The sequence below is a fragment of the Colobus angolensis genome, unplaced genomic scaffold (assembly GCF_000951035.1).
Source record: "Colobus angolensis palliatus isolate OR3802 unplaced genomic scaffold, Cang.pa_1.0 Scaffold344, whole genome shotgun sequence".
Taxonomy (NCBI): domain Eukaryota; kingdom Metazoa; phylum Chordata; class Mammalia; order Primates; family Cercopithecidae; genus Colobus; species Colobus angolensis.
Window position 1 is genome coordinate 2229874 of NW_012116755.1, and position 13704 is coordinate 2243577.

Consider the following 13704-nt stretch of genomic DNA (forward strand, 5'->3'; position numbering starts at 1 on the left):
GTGAGGAGGCAACTCAGGTAGTCAGAGGGTGAGGAGGCAACTCAGGTAGTCAGAGGGTGAGGAGGCAACTCAGGTAGTCAGAGGGTGAGGAGGCAGCTCAGGTAGTCAGAGGGTGAGGAGGCAGCTCAGGTAGTCAGAGGGTGAGGACAGGTGGGCTCTTAGGACTCTCAGCAGGTGACAGTTGGAGTTGATGACATCATTAAGGCATAGAGAGAGCTATGTGGCTACCAAACCAAAGCAATGGGAAGTCTTGGGGTGAGGCTGGGCTTTGCCCTCACTAGCTGTGCCCCTGGGCAAGTCAATTTACCTCTCTAAACCTCAGGTGAGTGGCATCATGAAATCTACCTTGAGGGGCTGTTGCCAGAATGAGACAATGTGGGTGCCCAAGCCATGTTGGGTCTACGGTGAGAAGTGACAGTGAATGAGACAGGGCGTGCTAGGCTCTGGGACATCTGCTGAAACTTCAGACAGGTGGCGGGTGATGGGAACACTGGAAGCAGATCTTCCACATGGAGCAGACTAGAGCTGAAGAACATGTCAGCCCTAGTGAAAGTGTGAGCCTTGGGATGCACCAGGAAAGGACTATGGAGATCAAGCCTGATAGCTATGGAGGGTGATTGGAAGCAGCTTAGAACAAAGGGTTGGTCTCAAACTCAGCTGAACACTAAAATCACTTGGCAAGCTTCTAAAATCCCCCCACCCACTCCATTGCTCAGGGCACATCCCAAACTGGTTACTTCAGAACTTTGGGGGCAGGGCTAAGGCATGAGATTTTTGAAAGCACTCCAGAAAATATCAATGTGTAGCTGAGTTGGAGAGCCAGTGGCCAGGGCGTCTTCAGGACACATACAGTCTTAAAGAAAAGCAAACTCACTGTTTGGTTGCCCGGGTGGTATGGATTTTGGGCTGACTGGTACAGAAAAACTTCTTCTTTTTTTTTTTTTTTTTTTTGTAAGAAAGTCCTTGTTTTGAGATTTAGGGTTGTAACTTTAACCACCTCTGGCTGTCTCTATAGTCATCTAGTAGGTGACTTGTCCCAGCAACACCATCAGTGCCCTCTGCCCTAACATAGCTGCCGCCTCTCCACTGCAGAGGGCACTCCCTTGGCATTGCTCAGGGTTGGAGACAGACGCAGCTGCCCCTCGGCGCACCCTCCCACCTGCCAGGAGCACCGGGCGTCTGTGCCTCGCTGTCCCACCTTGCCAGTGGACTCGGTGCCACGCAGGATGCACAGGTACACCACCAGCCAGGCCAGGAGGAGGCACAGCGCCGGCTCCCACTGCACACCCCCATTCTCCTGGAGGGACGGCGAGATATTGAGGGTTTTCCTGTACCAGAAGTACTGTGTGGAGGACGCCTTCTCGCACTCCTCATCGTAGCCTGTGTGGTTACCATTCAGTGGGCAGACAGACCACGGCAGGGGATCCTGTGGGACCAAAGCGAGTGTTATCCAGAGAGGTGAAGGCTGAGGACAAAGGCTGTGGCAGGGGTGAGGGAGGTGACCCTGAGCGGAGACTCTTGAAACAGAAGGGTGCTGGTCCCAGAAGGGCAGGTGGCTGGAGTCCCTGAAGGCAGACCGGGAGTTGGAGAGTGTGTCAGGGGGCATGGGTGAGGCAGGAAGGGGTTGGAGAAGGGGGCTCTGTTCTCGTTGCAATTCTTCAGGTGCTCCCTGAGGACTACTGAGCTCCGTGGTGGGTCCCAGAGACTGAATAGTGAATGGACCACGGCCAGGCCAGCTATGATGATGGGACTCCGACCCACGGCCTGTGCACAGTCAGCTCAGGCACTCAAACCACACCCTCTGCAGCACTGGCCCAGATTGCTTAAGACTTGGTCAATGACTGAGAGAGTCCCTATTTTTTGACCAACTCAGAACCAACTAGATAAAGTGACAGAGAGCCCAGTTCAGAGTAGCTTAAGCAGATGACAGTCTTACTGGCTCCACCCTGCAAAGTCCAGGAGTCTAACTGCTTTCAGGTATACCTTGACTCTAGCTCAAAGAAGTCACTAGCACCAGGTTCTCTCAGGCTCAGACAGGCAAGACAACTGCGGGGCCTGAACCTCATCTCCTGCTAGCTTCCAAACCCAGTGTACACTGCAGGAAATGCCATTCACCACCAGCACTTAGTGAGCACGGAACCTGAGACTTATGTATCTCAGGACTTGCTAGGGACTTGCGGAAATCAACAAAGACCACCCAAGTGAGAACAAGCAGAGGCTCTTTCCTTAGGGCTTGCTACAGCAAGGGAGGTAGCAGCATCGCTTGCATTTGGCAGGGACTCCAAGGCAGGCAGGGATTGGGAAAGCTTGTTCGTAATGAAAGAGAAGGCTCCAGGTGTGCCCCCATAGGAGGCTGTGGGCATGTCACTTATGAACAAAGGAGCCTCAATGGTGCATGCATCGTGACCATGACCCAAGGCCAAGTGGTAAACGGTGGTGCTGAGATGGGAGGGAGGGGAGGAAAAATGACTTCTGACTTGCGGGGTAGGAGATCCCAGCCCTGCTCTTTGAGGACCAGCCCCGCATTGATCAGTTTTGCACATATCTGGGTTCTGCAAGTCCAGATTTAATTAGACAAAATGCATCATTAATGGAAGCAAGTCTGACCACCCCACTGGGCTCAATCCCGTATTTCACAGGAAAAGAACCAAGGCCCAGGTGTATCACCTGATGGGTCATGGCTACTGTGCCAGTAGGCAGCTAGAGCCCAGGTCTGCATACCCAGACAGTGCTCGAGACTGTGCTGGTGAGGACCTCCATGCCCACCCCTGCCATACCTCCCCAGGGCCACCCTAGCCTATTGGAATGTGTGAGCTGGTTTCTTGCTTTGACCTATATCGTGTTCAAAGCTGGCCACCAACCGTCCTTCCCCTCCCCATGTGCACATTTCTCCATTCCAGAAGTGGCGTCTCTTGCCTCACCCTGTGAGCCTGGGCTGGCCTCCGATGCACGCTGACCAACTGAATATGGTGAAGAGATGCTGTGTGAGTGACTTCCCAGCGCAGGCCTTCAGAGCCCTGTAGCTAGCCTCTCACCCTCTTGGAGACCAGCTGTGGGACATCCAGGCTAGCTTCCTGAATGATGCGGATGCAAGGAGAGGGAGGCACGTGGAGGGAACTGAGGTGCCTGGTGGCAGCCAGCACCAAGTCCCAGGCAGGTGAGAGGGGTCCTCGTAGACCTGAAGCCCAGTCGAGCTGCCCTGGCTGACATCCCCTTGGGCCATTTATAGCCTGTGTGGGACTGACCTGAGTCTGTACACTGGACCACCTGCTGATGCCAGCCCAAGCCTGCTTCCCAGGCTTGGCTACACAACTAAGTCACCCAGGGGTGATACCCAGGCTGCACCCTCAGTGACTCTGATTTCATCTGTTTAGGGTAGGTCCTGGTCATTGGATTTTTCACACCTCCCCACCCTGCACCCAGCAACTTCATCTCCCCAGTGTGCAGCCAGGGTGAAGAAGGTTTAGCTTATAGGAGAACTTGTTAAATGGGCCAGTTCCCAGTCTGACCTCCCTCACCCACCTCTGAACTAGCAGGTGAGGACAAGGATCCCCGCATTTGCATGCATAACAGCCCAGGTGCTTCTGCTGAGAAGGGCTGGACCCAAGGCTGGAAAGCCTGGCCAGGGAGTGAGTAGACAGGAGCACCGACTCTGGGACCAGGTGCCTGAGTCCAACCCTACCAGCTATGAGCTACTTGGCTCCCCTCTGCTCGGGTGCTCAGTGCGCTCAGCCTTGCGGGGTGGCTGTGATGATTACATGAGTGAACACTTCTAAAGTGCTGGGACCTGTGTCTGACCCAGAGCACATGTAAGTGAATGTCTGCAGCTACTATTCCTCTCTTTATTACAGGACCATGGAGGAGGGCTTCAAAGTAGAGGAACTAAGGGATAAGTCCACAGACCTATGAAGGATGCAATGAATGAATACTTAAGTGATTTTCAGGAATTGCTGGCCCTCATTCTTCTGACTATTAGAAAAAGGTACCCTTTCTTGAGGCACTTTATTTTTGCTTTTGGGGGATGAGTAAATTATTCTGATTTTGTTAGGACAACACACATTGCTTTTGCTTTTGGAAACTTGTCTTAATAAGTGCACAAATCTAACATGTTTACAATGTGTATGGCAAGCCCTTAGTTGGGGGTACCATTGTGCAGTGCACAACCTGCGCAACCATACATGGCAGCCCTGCAGAGAGGATAGGAAACAGTCACCAGGCAATAGAGTGAGAAGAGTTGCTCTGTTTCCACTGAGAAGGCTGGGGAGAGGCAGTGTTGTGGCCAGTGTTCATGAAACTCTAGGTTGAACCAGGGAAAGAAGGAGGAACTGCAACTAAGCTCAGGGCACATCTTTCTTGCCAGATATATGTGCAATGGGGCAAGCTTGGTGGAGCTCATCGGGAAGCCAGAGTGGGGTATGCCAAATCAGGATTATTAAAGTCATTCACCCAAGCATTCCTCACGCCCCCACAGAGTCAATGCTGTGCCCAAGCATCCCAGAGGCAAACCCAGTTCAGTCCATAGTCCATGCCAGCCCTGTCTTGCTTGTGGACCTAGGGGACAGGCATGTCCCATGAAGGCCTGGCTCAGGGGCAAAGGGTAAGGCATTGGCCTGATTAGCTCCTGCCTCCTCCTCTGTTCCCATCTGGGAAGAAGCCAAGGTGAAGATGATTCCTGGAAGCAGGTGGAGGCAGTGGAGGATGGGGTTCCTGAGAGTAGAGCGGCAGGAGCCAGGTAACAGAAATGAGCATGAGCAGTGGAGAGGAAAATTCCTCTTGTCCTGGATATAATACCAGCTGTCTGTGTGGAATTGGAGTTCTCGCTTCTCTACAATTTCCAGCCCCTTCCACGTTTTCTACGGAGTATCAGCTGCAGTTATCATCAGAAATGTGTGGTTTAAAATGGCCCTACTGTGTTACAGGGTGACAATGGTCCTTCTAGGAGAACTTGGAGGTCTGCAGGGAAAAGGAGAGGCTCAGGCTGGAGTCAGAAACCTGGAAGCACAAGTGACCCCGTGGAAAGTGGGAGAAGGGCACGGGGAGGAGGACAGCCACTGCTGTCTTGCTGGATTGAGGGAATCCCTCCCCATCAGTCCTCTCCGCAGATTTCCTCCTAGGCACACTGTGCAGTAGTTACTAATTGTTTGTTGGGGGGCGGTCACATCCATCAGAGAGAATCCACTGAAGGCCATGGACCTGCTCTCCAAGAACACGCACACTCACACCGGTGGACTCTTGCTTACAGCGTAAGGGGCCCGGATTCAGAAGCTCTCCGTGTGGTTTGGGGTGCATGGCTTCCCCTCCACCTCACACCACCCACTGGCTCCCCGCCCTGAGGCTGCTCACCTTGCCCCACACCCCCTCCCCTGAGTGGGTAGCCCTGCTTTTCTCTCCCTTTCTCGCTCCCACTCCTGTTCTGGCACGGGCCGTGGCTCACCTGGAAGGAGTGGAAGAGGTACCAGAAGGCCCAGGCGTTGATGACGTTGTAGTACATGGAGAGGAAGAAGGAGACCACCACGCTGGCGACCCCTGCAAGGAAGCAGAGGGCTGCGCTGAGGACTGAGGATGGCCCTTCCCCCTCTGCCAGGCCCAGCGTGTGCTCCCAGGATGTGCCTGTGGCGAGGCCTCCCTCCACCAGGTTTGTGTGATAAGCATTAAGCGAGACCAGGCACCTGTAAGCACTTCATAAGGGTGATTTCTTTTTCTCCAACCTCCCTCCTCACCTTCTGGGACAGGAGGCTGACGACATGTTTTTGAGATCTAACTGCTAGGCACTGTGTTAAGGAAGTACTTTACGTGCCTTTGGTCCTTACGACGGCATTATCTTCATATCACAGAGGAGAAAACTGAGGCCTGGAGCCTGCCCAAGACTACCCAGCTGGTAAGTGGCAGAACTGGGTTCACAACATCATGCTGTGAGAAGCACTGTCGCTGTGAAGTGCCACCTTGTGCCAGATGTACGGTTACGCTCCCTCCTTGGCTCACCAGTGGTTGAGTCACCTGGTGGCCAGGAGAGGAGGGATGGGGAGGGGGCTGCCCGTAATTCGGTCAGGTCTGCACAAAACCCAGGGTGGGTCCTGAGAGCAGAGAGAAGGATGGCAGCCAGCAGGGCTCTGGGGCTGGCCCACACCGACTCTTGAGAACCAGAATTCCCTCCTCTCCCCAAGCCCAAGTGCTGGAACACTCAGTAGTAGAAACTGGCCATGGTGCACATATTTACCCCCACAGGCAATGGCATATGCTATAAACCAGGGCTTCCCGTCCCCACTCCCACTCTACTCTGAGAGCTGGTTGTTAAATATTCACCAGCATCCCCTGGTTGGCACAAATATCTGGTATCTTTCTTATGATGCAGAAGATGCCTCTGAGAAGTCCTCTGTGATTGCTTATTCAGGCAGATTGTAAAACCACACACTTCTGTGTTAAAAATTAATAGCCTAGCGAAACCCTGTCTCTACTAAAAATACAAAAAATTAGCCGGGCGTGGTGGCAGGCACCTGTAATCCCAGCTACTTAGGAGGTTGAGGCAGGAGAATCGCTTGAACCCGGGAGGTGGAGGTTGCAGTGAGCCGAGATTGTGCCATTGCAATCCAGCCTGGGCAATAAGAGTGAAACTCCGCCTCAAAAAAAAAAAAAAAAAATTAATAGCCATTCAAGACAAGGAGGCAGTCTGGGGTTGGAGATGATTTGTGAGAACACTGGGCACATTTCTTTTGCATCTGCGACCAGGTCATGTATATGCTTCCATTCTCTTTGCTCCTGAAATGTCACTCTGCTTTCCTGCCTGCCTTCCTTTCTGGGGCAGGAGGGGTGAGCATCACATGCCATGGCCACTTCTGGTCAGGGTTCCTTCTGCATGCAGAGGCAGCCCTGGGTCATAAGCGATGTGCAGGGCAGGTGGAGGTTGTCCTGGAAGTACCTGGGACTCTGGCTCAAGGTCACTCAGGAGAGGCATGAGATGAAACAGCCCCCTCCTGCTGTCCGTGTGGGCCTCTGCCTCCCCACCCTAGAGACATTAATGGCACTCCGCAACACCTCAGCGGTGTAAAGAAGGTTAAATGAACTCATGCACATATATCCCATAGGCTGGCTCCCAGCAAGTAGTAGGTGCTTACTAAAAGAGAGAGCTGTTATTTAACAGGGAGCAGTTGGGTGAGTTTCCAGAATGATTGTTAGCTAGGACTTGGAGTTACAGCTGTTTCCCTTTTACAGGTGACCAAGCTGAGGTCCAGAGAAGAGGAGCAGGGTGGCATCTGTTCCCCAAGGGGCATGCATCCTCCCTGTTTCACTGCCCTGTGGGTAGGAAACCAGCTCCTCTCAGCCCACATTCTACAACATCCCCGCCAGGCCATTTGTTCACTCCAGGCAAGGGCTCTCTCTTGGGCCTTGTGCTCACCCTTTGATCCAACAGCTTTGCTGATGGGATCCCACCCACACTCCCATGCTGCCCAGGTCTCTGGGTGGGAGAGGACTGGAGGGGCCCCACGTACCGACACCGCTGAGGTACGGGCTGATGGTCCTCCAGGCACCGATGCTGCCCTGCCGCATGCGCTGCCCCACAGCTAGTTCCAGGTACAAGAGTGGCATTCCCTCCACGATAAGCATGATGATGTAGGGGACCAGGAAACTACCTGTAGATGTCCAGAGCTGAGAGCCAGGCCACCACCAAAGGGCTTTTCTCCACCACCACTCAATCTCTGTGCAAACATCCTTCCATCCTCCTGTCTTTCCACTTGTCCATGCATTCTCCTACCTTTTCATCATCCATCCTCCCCTTTCTACTCATCCTTCATCCTTCTTTCATTCTACATTTTCATCCATCCTTCTTGCTGCCATTCCTCTCACCTATCTGTCTACCATTAATTCATCAACTTGCCATCCATCCTTCCTTCCATCCATCCATCCATTCATCCATCCATTCTTCTATCTTTCCATCCTTCCATCTATCCACCCTACATCCATCTATCCTTTCTTCCTTCCATCCATCTATATTTCCATCCTTCCATTCATCCATCTGTATTTCCATCTTTCCATCCATCCATCTATCCATCCATCCATCTATCCATCCATCCATCCATCCATCCGTCTATCCATCCATCCATCCATCCATCCATCCATCCATCCATCCATCCTTCCATCCATTCATCTGTCCATCCTTCCATGCATCCTTCCATCCTTCCATCCATCCTTTCATCTTTTTATCTTCCTACTCAGCCACCTGTCTGTTCGTCCATCCACCCGTGGATGACATGCAGCCATGTCAGTTATTGAACTCTTTAAATTCATTCTCCCTAGGAGGCAAACTGCCACTGTCCCAAGCTGATTGAGTGCCTTTCTCAATGCCTCCCCTGTCCCAGCCCTTCTGCCAAACCCCACATTCCATCTTCCATTTCAGCAACTAATAGTCGATCAGAGCCAAGACAATTGTGTTGTTAAATATGTCAAACATCACACCTGGATCCATGCATTCATCTGTCCACCTCTATGCACTTCCTTTGGGCTTTGTGCACAGCCCTGATGCTGCTCCACATGAGGTAGTGTATGAAACAGACACTTACTAAGCACTTACTTTGGACCAGGCCCTGGCTGGTGTGGAATGGGAGAGTAGCAACCATGCTCCCTGCCCTTGAGGTTCCCTGATGTTGGTGATGGTGAGGAGCCAGGGAGTGTGAATTTTGTCAGAGTGAGCTTAACAAAATGTCCAGTGGGAAAAGAGGGCAGGATTTCTGATCAAATAAAACCCAGACACTACAACTGCAAAGATTAAGGGCTGATTACAAAGCGAACTGGATCCTCAGTTGTTAAGGTAAACAACAAAATAACTATGCTTACATGAACATCTAATATTTACCAAAAAGTCTCCATTGTATACATGCACTGTCCTGCAACCCACTCTTCTCACCCTATGGCATTCCCCATCACTCTCCCAATCACAGACCTTTGCATCACCCCTTAAAGAGCTGCATGATATTCTGCTCTGAAAATGAGCCCAGACCGCATTTAATCAATTGTTAGACACTCGGGCTGTTTCCAGCTTTCTGCCGTACTAAACAAAGCTGTGAAACAAAGCCTGGTCCACTTGTTTGTGTATTTCCTTGGGATACAAATCCCAGAAGTGGAATGGCTGGGGCAAAGACCAGGCAGAGCCCCCATGGCCACACCACAGAAAGAAAGGCACGAGCCACCTGCACGGGTGAATGAGCGCTCACACCACCAGGCTTGGAGTTCCCAGCTTCGTTCCGCTTATGTGGGGGCCTAGAACAAATCCTGCCCTCTCATGTCCAGACACTGCTATAACTCCTCTAGGCCAGGCTCCCTTCCTTTCCTTCAGAACCTTGTTTCAGTACCTTGTGAGTTTCCTCTCAATATCAAAGGAGTCCAAGAGGTCATTAGCTCTCCATCATGAAATATCTGACAATAAAGATTGGGCTCACACACTGAGGCTTTGAAGCCACATTCAAACCTTCAGTGGTTATAAGATAATCCTGTTTTCACGCAGGGTGTTAAACAGTAACTACGTAAGGCCTGACAAGGTCCGGGGACAACTGTCTGTTTGACAGGGTCTGAATGCCCAGGGCCCATGGGTAGGGTAGAAATCTAAAACCTGATGCCAAGTGGGAACATGAGGGCTGTTTGGTCCTAGGCATCAATCATTTCTATCACTCCTGCCCCAACCATTCAAATAAACACATAATACAGGTGAATTTGCTCTGCAATAAATTTTTCAAGAAATGATGCTAGAACAACCAAACATCCGTATGCAGAAAAATGAAACTCAACCTGTATCTAAAATTTTATACCAAACAAATCTCAGAATGGATTACAGAACTATATGTACAACTAAAAGCTATATAACTTATAAAAGAATACAGGAGAATATCTTTATGAGCTTCAGTAAAGCAAAGATTTCTTAAATACAATGTTAAAAGCACTGTCTATGGAAGAAAAGATTGATAAATTGAATTTCATTACTTCTTTGTGAAAGACACTATTAAGAGAATAAAAACACAAACTATAGACTGGAAGAAAATACTTGCATCTTGAGAAAAACTTTGTATCGAGAATATATAAAGGATTCTCAAAAGTCAATAAGAAAAAGAACCCTTTCAAAAAATGTAAAAAAAAAAGTGTGAATAGGCATTTCACCAAAGAATACGTGTCTTAGTCTGTGCTGCTATAACAGAATACCAGAGACTGGATAATTTATAAAGAACAGAAATTTATTGGCTCATGGTTCTGGAGGCTGGGAAGTCCAAGAGCACGGTGCTAGCATCCAGGCAGGGCCTTTTTACTGCATCATCCCATGGCAGTAGGCGGGAGGGCAAGAGGGAGCAGGAGGGAGCAAGAGGGGGCTGAACTCTCTTTTATAACAAACCCACTCTCTCAATAATGAAAGCACCCCTGAGATAATGATATCAATCCATTCACGAGGCCAGAGTCCTCATGACCTAATCACCTCTTAACGGTTCCACCTCTCAACCCTGTTGCATTGGAGATTGAGTTTTCAACACATAAGCTTTGGAGGACGTATTCAAACCATAGTAGGATAATTCCATTTATATGACATTCTGGAAAAGGCAAAACTACAGGGACAGAAAACAGGTCTGTGGTGGACAGGAATAGGGGAGTAGGAAGGGGCATAATTTTGGTGGTAGTTGTGATGGCTAACAATGAGTGTCAAATTGATTGGATTGAGGGATGCAAAGTAATGATCCTGGGTGTGTCTGTGAGGGTGTTGCCAAAGGACATTAACATTTGAGTCAGTGAGCTGGGGAAGGTGGACCCACCCTTAATCTGGTGGACACAATCTAATCAGCTGACAGTGAATGTAAAGCAGGCAGAAAAAAGTGAAAAGGTGAGCCTGGCCTAGCCTCCCAGCCTACATCTTTCTCCCATGCTGGATGCTTCCTGCTGTTGAACATCAGACTCCAAGTTCTTCAGTTTTGAGACTTAGATGGGCTCTCCTTGCTCCTCAGCTTGCAGACAGCCTATTGCGGGACCTTGTGATCGTGTAAGTTAATACTTAATAAACTTCCCTTTATCTCTCTCTCTCTCTTTCCCCCTCCCCCACGTCTCTCTTTCCCCCTTATTAGTTCTGTCCCTCTAGTGGACCCTAATACAGTAGTAATACAACTACATGCCTTAAAGGCATGTGTGGAGATTAAATACAGCCACACATTCTTCAGAGCTCCTCTCCTGAAGAGGTGGAGTCTATTCCCCACCCTGTGAGGCTGGGCTGGCCTTTGGGCTTGCTTTGTCCAATAGAATGTGGTATCCATGTGGGTACCAGAGCCCAGGCCTCAGGATGTCTTGCAGCTTCACCTTCCTCCTCTTGGAGTGTGCCTGAGACAGCCACATAAAGATGCCGGTCCAGGCTCCAGAGGACGAGAGGCCATGAGGAGAAGAACTGAGCGAGCCCAGCCAGCTCAGCACCCACTACCAGGTGTGTGAGGGACCTTCTGGCTGCATGAGCAAGGCCAGACACAAACAGTAAAGGAACAGATCAGGCGCCCACAGAACTGTGAGAAATGATTAATTATTGTTGCTTGAAGTCACTAATTTTTTTTTCTTTTTACCTCTCAATATTTTCAATAGGTATTTCCAAAAGCAAGAACATTCTTTTATATAATCCCAGTGCAATGAGTAAAATTAGGGAATTAACACCAACATCAAATTATTATTTTATCTGCAGCCTTTTTGCAATTTTCCTGACCATCCCACTGATGTCCTCCAGGCATCCAGGCTCCAGGTCACAAGCACACAAGGCCTCTAGTTCTCAGGTTTCTTTAGTCTCCTTTAATCTGGGACAGCTCCTTAGACATTTTTTGCCTTTCTTTGTCTTTCATGACCTTTCACGATGCTTTAGAGGAGCACTGGCCAGTTACTTTGTGGAATGTCCGTCATTTGGAGTTTTGGCAGGAACACTAAAGTGATCCTGTGTCCTTGTCCAGAGGCACAAGATGTCAATGTGTTCCATTCACGGTGATGTAGACTTTGCTCGCTTGGTTGAGGTGGTGTCTGTTGGATCTCTCTGCTGAGAGTTACTATTCTCCCCTTAGAAATGATTATCTTCTTGAATATATTCTGAGCCTCAGTAACTATCCTATTTCTCATACTTTTGCCCAATAGTTTTGGCATCCAGTGAAGATTCTTGCCCAAAACAATTATTGCTGCATTGGTTGCCAGATGGTAATTTCCTAATTCCATCATTCCTTCTAAGTCCTGGAGTTTTTGAGTGGTTTGTTATGAATAAATAGGTAACTGAGGCACACATTAGCCCTGTGGTAATGTCTCTGCCACTGTGAGTCCACAATACCCCAGATGAGTGGGACGCTTACAGTCACAGAATTATTGGAAGACGTAGATTCAGCTCAGCCTGGGGAATCCTTACTCATCACCACCTCCCTGGCACCCACTGTCACATCTCCACTGCACCGCCCTCCAGGCAGGTCTTTGTGATTCCACCCTCCAGTCCCCTCCCTGCAATTTGTTCTCAGATTGTGACACACCTGCCCCTTCCATCCCTAACCTCTCACCCAGTCAAACCTTCCTTGGTTCCTCTTTCCACCTGGAATCAAACCCACACTCCCTCCCTTGATCTCTGAGGCTAGGGGAACAGGGCTCCCACCTTCCCCTCCCTGCCACTGGCCTCTCTCCATCCACTGCAGTTACACTGGCCCTCCTGCTGGTCTGGCCTCAGCACCTTGGTTCTTGCTGTTCCTCCTGCCCAGGATGCTTTCTCTCTTCTTTCAGTGCTCCACCCAGACTTGGCTTCCCCAGAGTCGCCTTCTCTGCGCCCCCTTGCTAGAACAGCCTTCTTGCCCTCTTGAACTCCTTACCCTGCTTGATTTACCTTCCGAACAGTTCCCCATGTGCATAATGATATAATTTTCTTTGTTTACTTGAGATCTGTCTCTCTACTAGCAAGGAAGCTCTCCTCTTGTTCCCTGCTCTGCTCAGAACAGCACTGGGCAGAGAGCCAGAGTCCAGTGAATATTTATTGAATGCAGGAAAGAATCCTTAGGGTCTCACTGGATCTTCCAGATGCATCACTTCCTCCAGGAGCCAACAGATCACCCAAAACTAAGACCCATCCTCTTGTCTTGCAGGCTCCTGTTGTTGAGGCACCTGCCGCTACACTGAATGTCTACTGCTCTGTCCACACCTCCAACACCTAAACAGTCAGCTCCTTGAGGGTAGAGATGGGATCTGCATGGCTTATAGTTGATCTCTAGCTCCTAATGAAGGACCTGGCACAGAGTAGGTGCTCAGTAAATGCTTGTTGAGTAACTGGCTCTACCGTGGTGGATAGAGTAATGCTTGGGCTTGCTGTCCATGTGTCTTCTCTTCTTGTAATCTCCACCTCTTTATCCTGTTCTTCTGAACTGTGGAATCACTTTGAGATAGGGTCTTGCTCTGTTGCCCAGGCTGGAGTGCAGTGGTGCGATCACGGCTCACTGCAGTCTCAACCTCCCAGGCTCAGGCAATCCTCCTGCCTCAGCCCCCATGAGTAGCTGGGACCAAAAGCATGTATCACTGTGCCTGACTAATTTTCAATTTTTTGTAGAGATGGGGTCTCACTATGTTGCCTAAGCTGAAATTACAGGATGAACCACTGCACCTGGCCCTGCCATATATGATTTCTTGCTTGGGGAGATCCATACTGGCTCTTGGTAAACCCTGTTTCCAAAAAAAAAAAAAAAAAAA

The 13704-nt window shown here is 49.9% G+C and overlaps 1 protein-coding gene across 3 annotated transcripts in view; it reads right to left on the bottom strand.

The window, feature by feature from the left end:
- The window catches only part of SLC6A20 (solute carrier family 6 (proline IMINO transporter), member 20), a 39541-nt gene that overhangs the window by 17222 nt on the left and 8615 nt on the right, over nucleotides 1-13704 (bottom strand). For all 3 annotated transcript variants that reach the window (XM_011952660.1, XM_011952659.1, XM_011952662.1), the window contains 3 exons: nucleotides 7488-7628; nucleotides 5435-5526; nucleotides 1199-1426 (listed from right to left, as the gene is read on the bottom strand). In XM_011952660.1, coding sequence (XP_011808050.1) covers nucleotides 1199-1426; nucleotides 5435-5526; nucleotides 7488-7628 — 461 coding nt within the window. The remainder of the gene's footprint in view (nucleotides 1-1198; nucleotides 1427-5434; nucleotides 5527-7487; nucleotides 7629-13704) is intronic.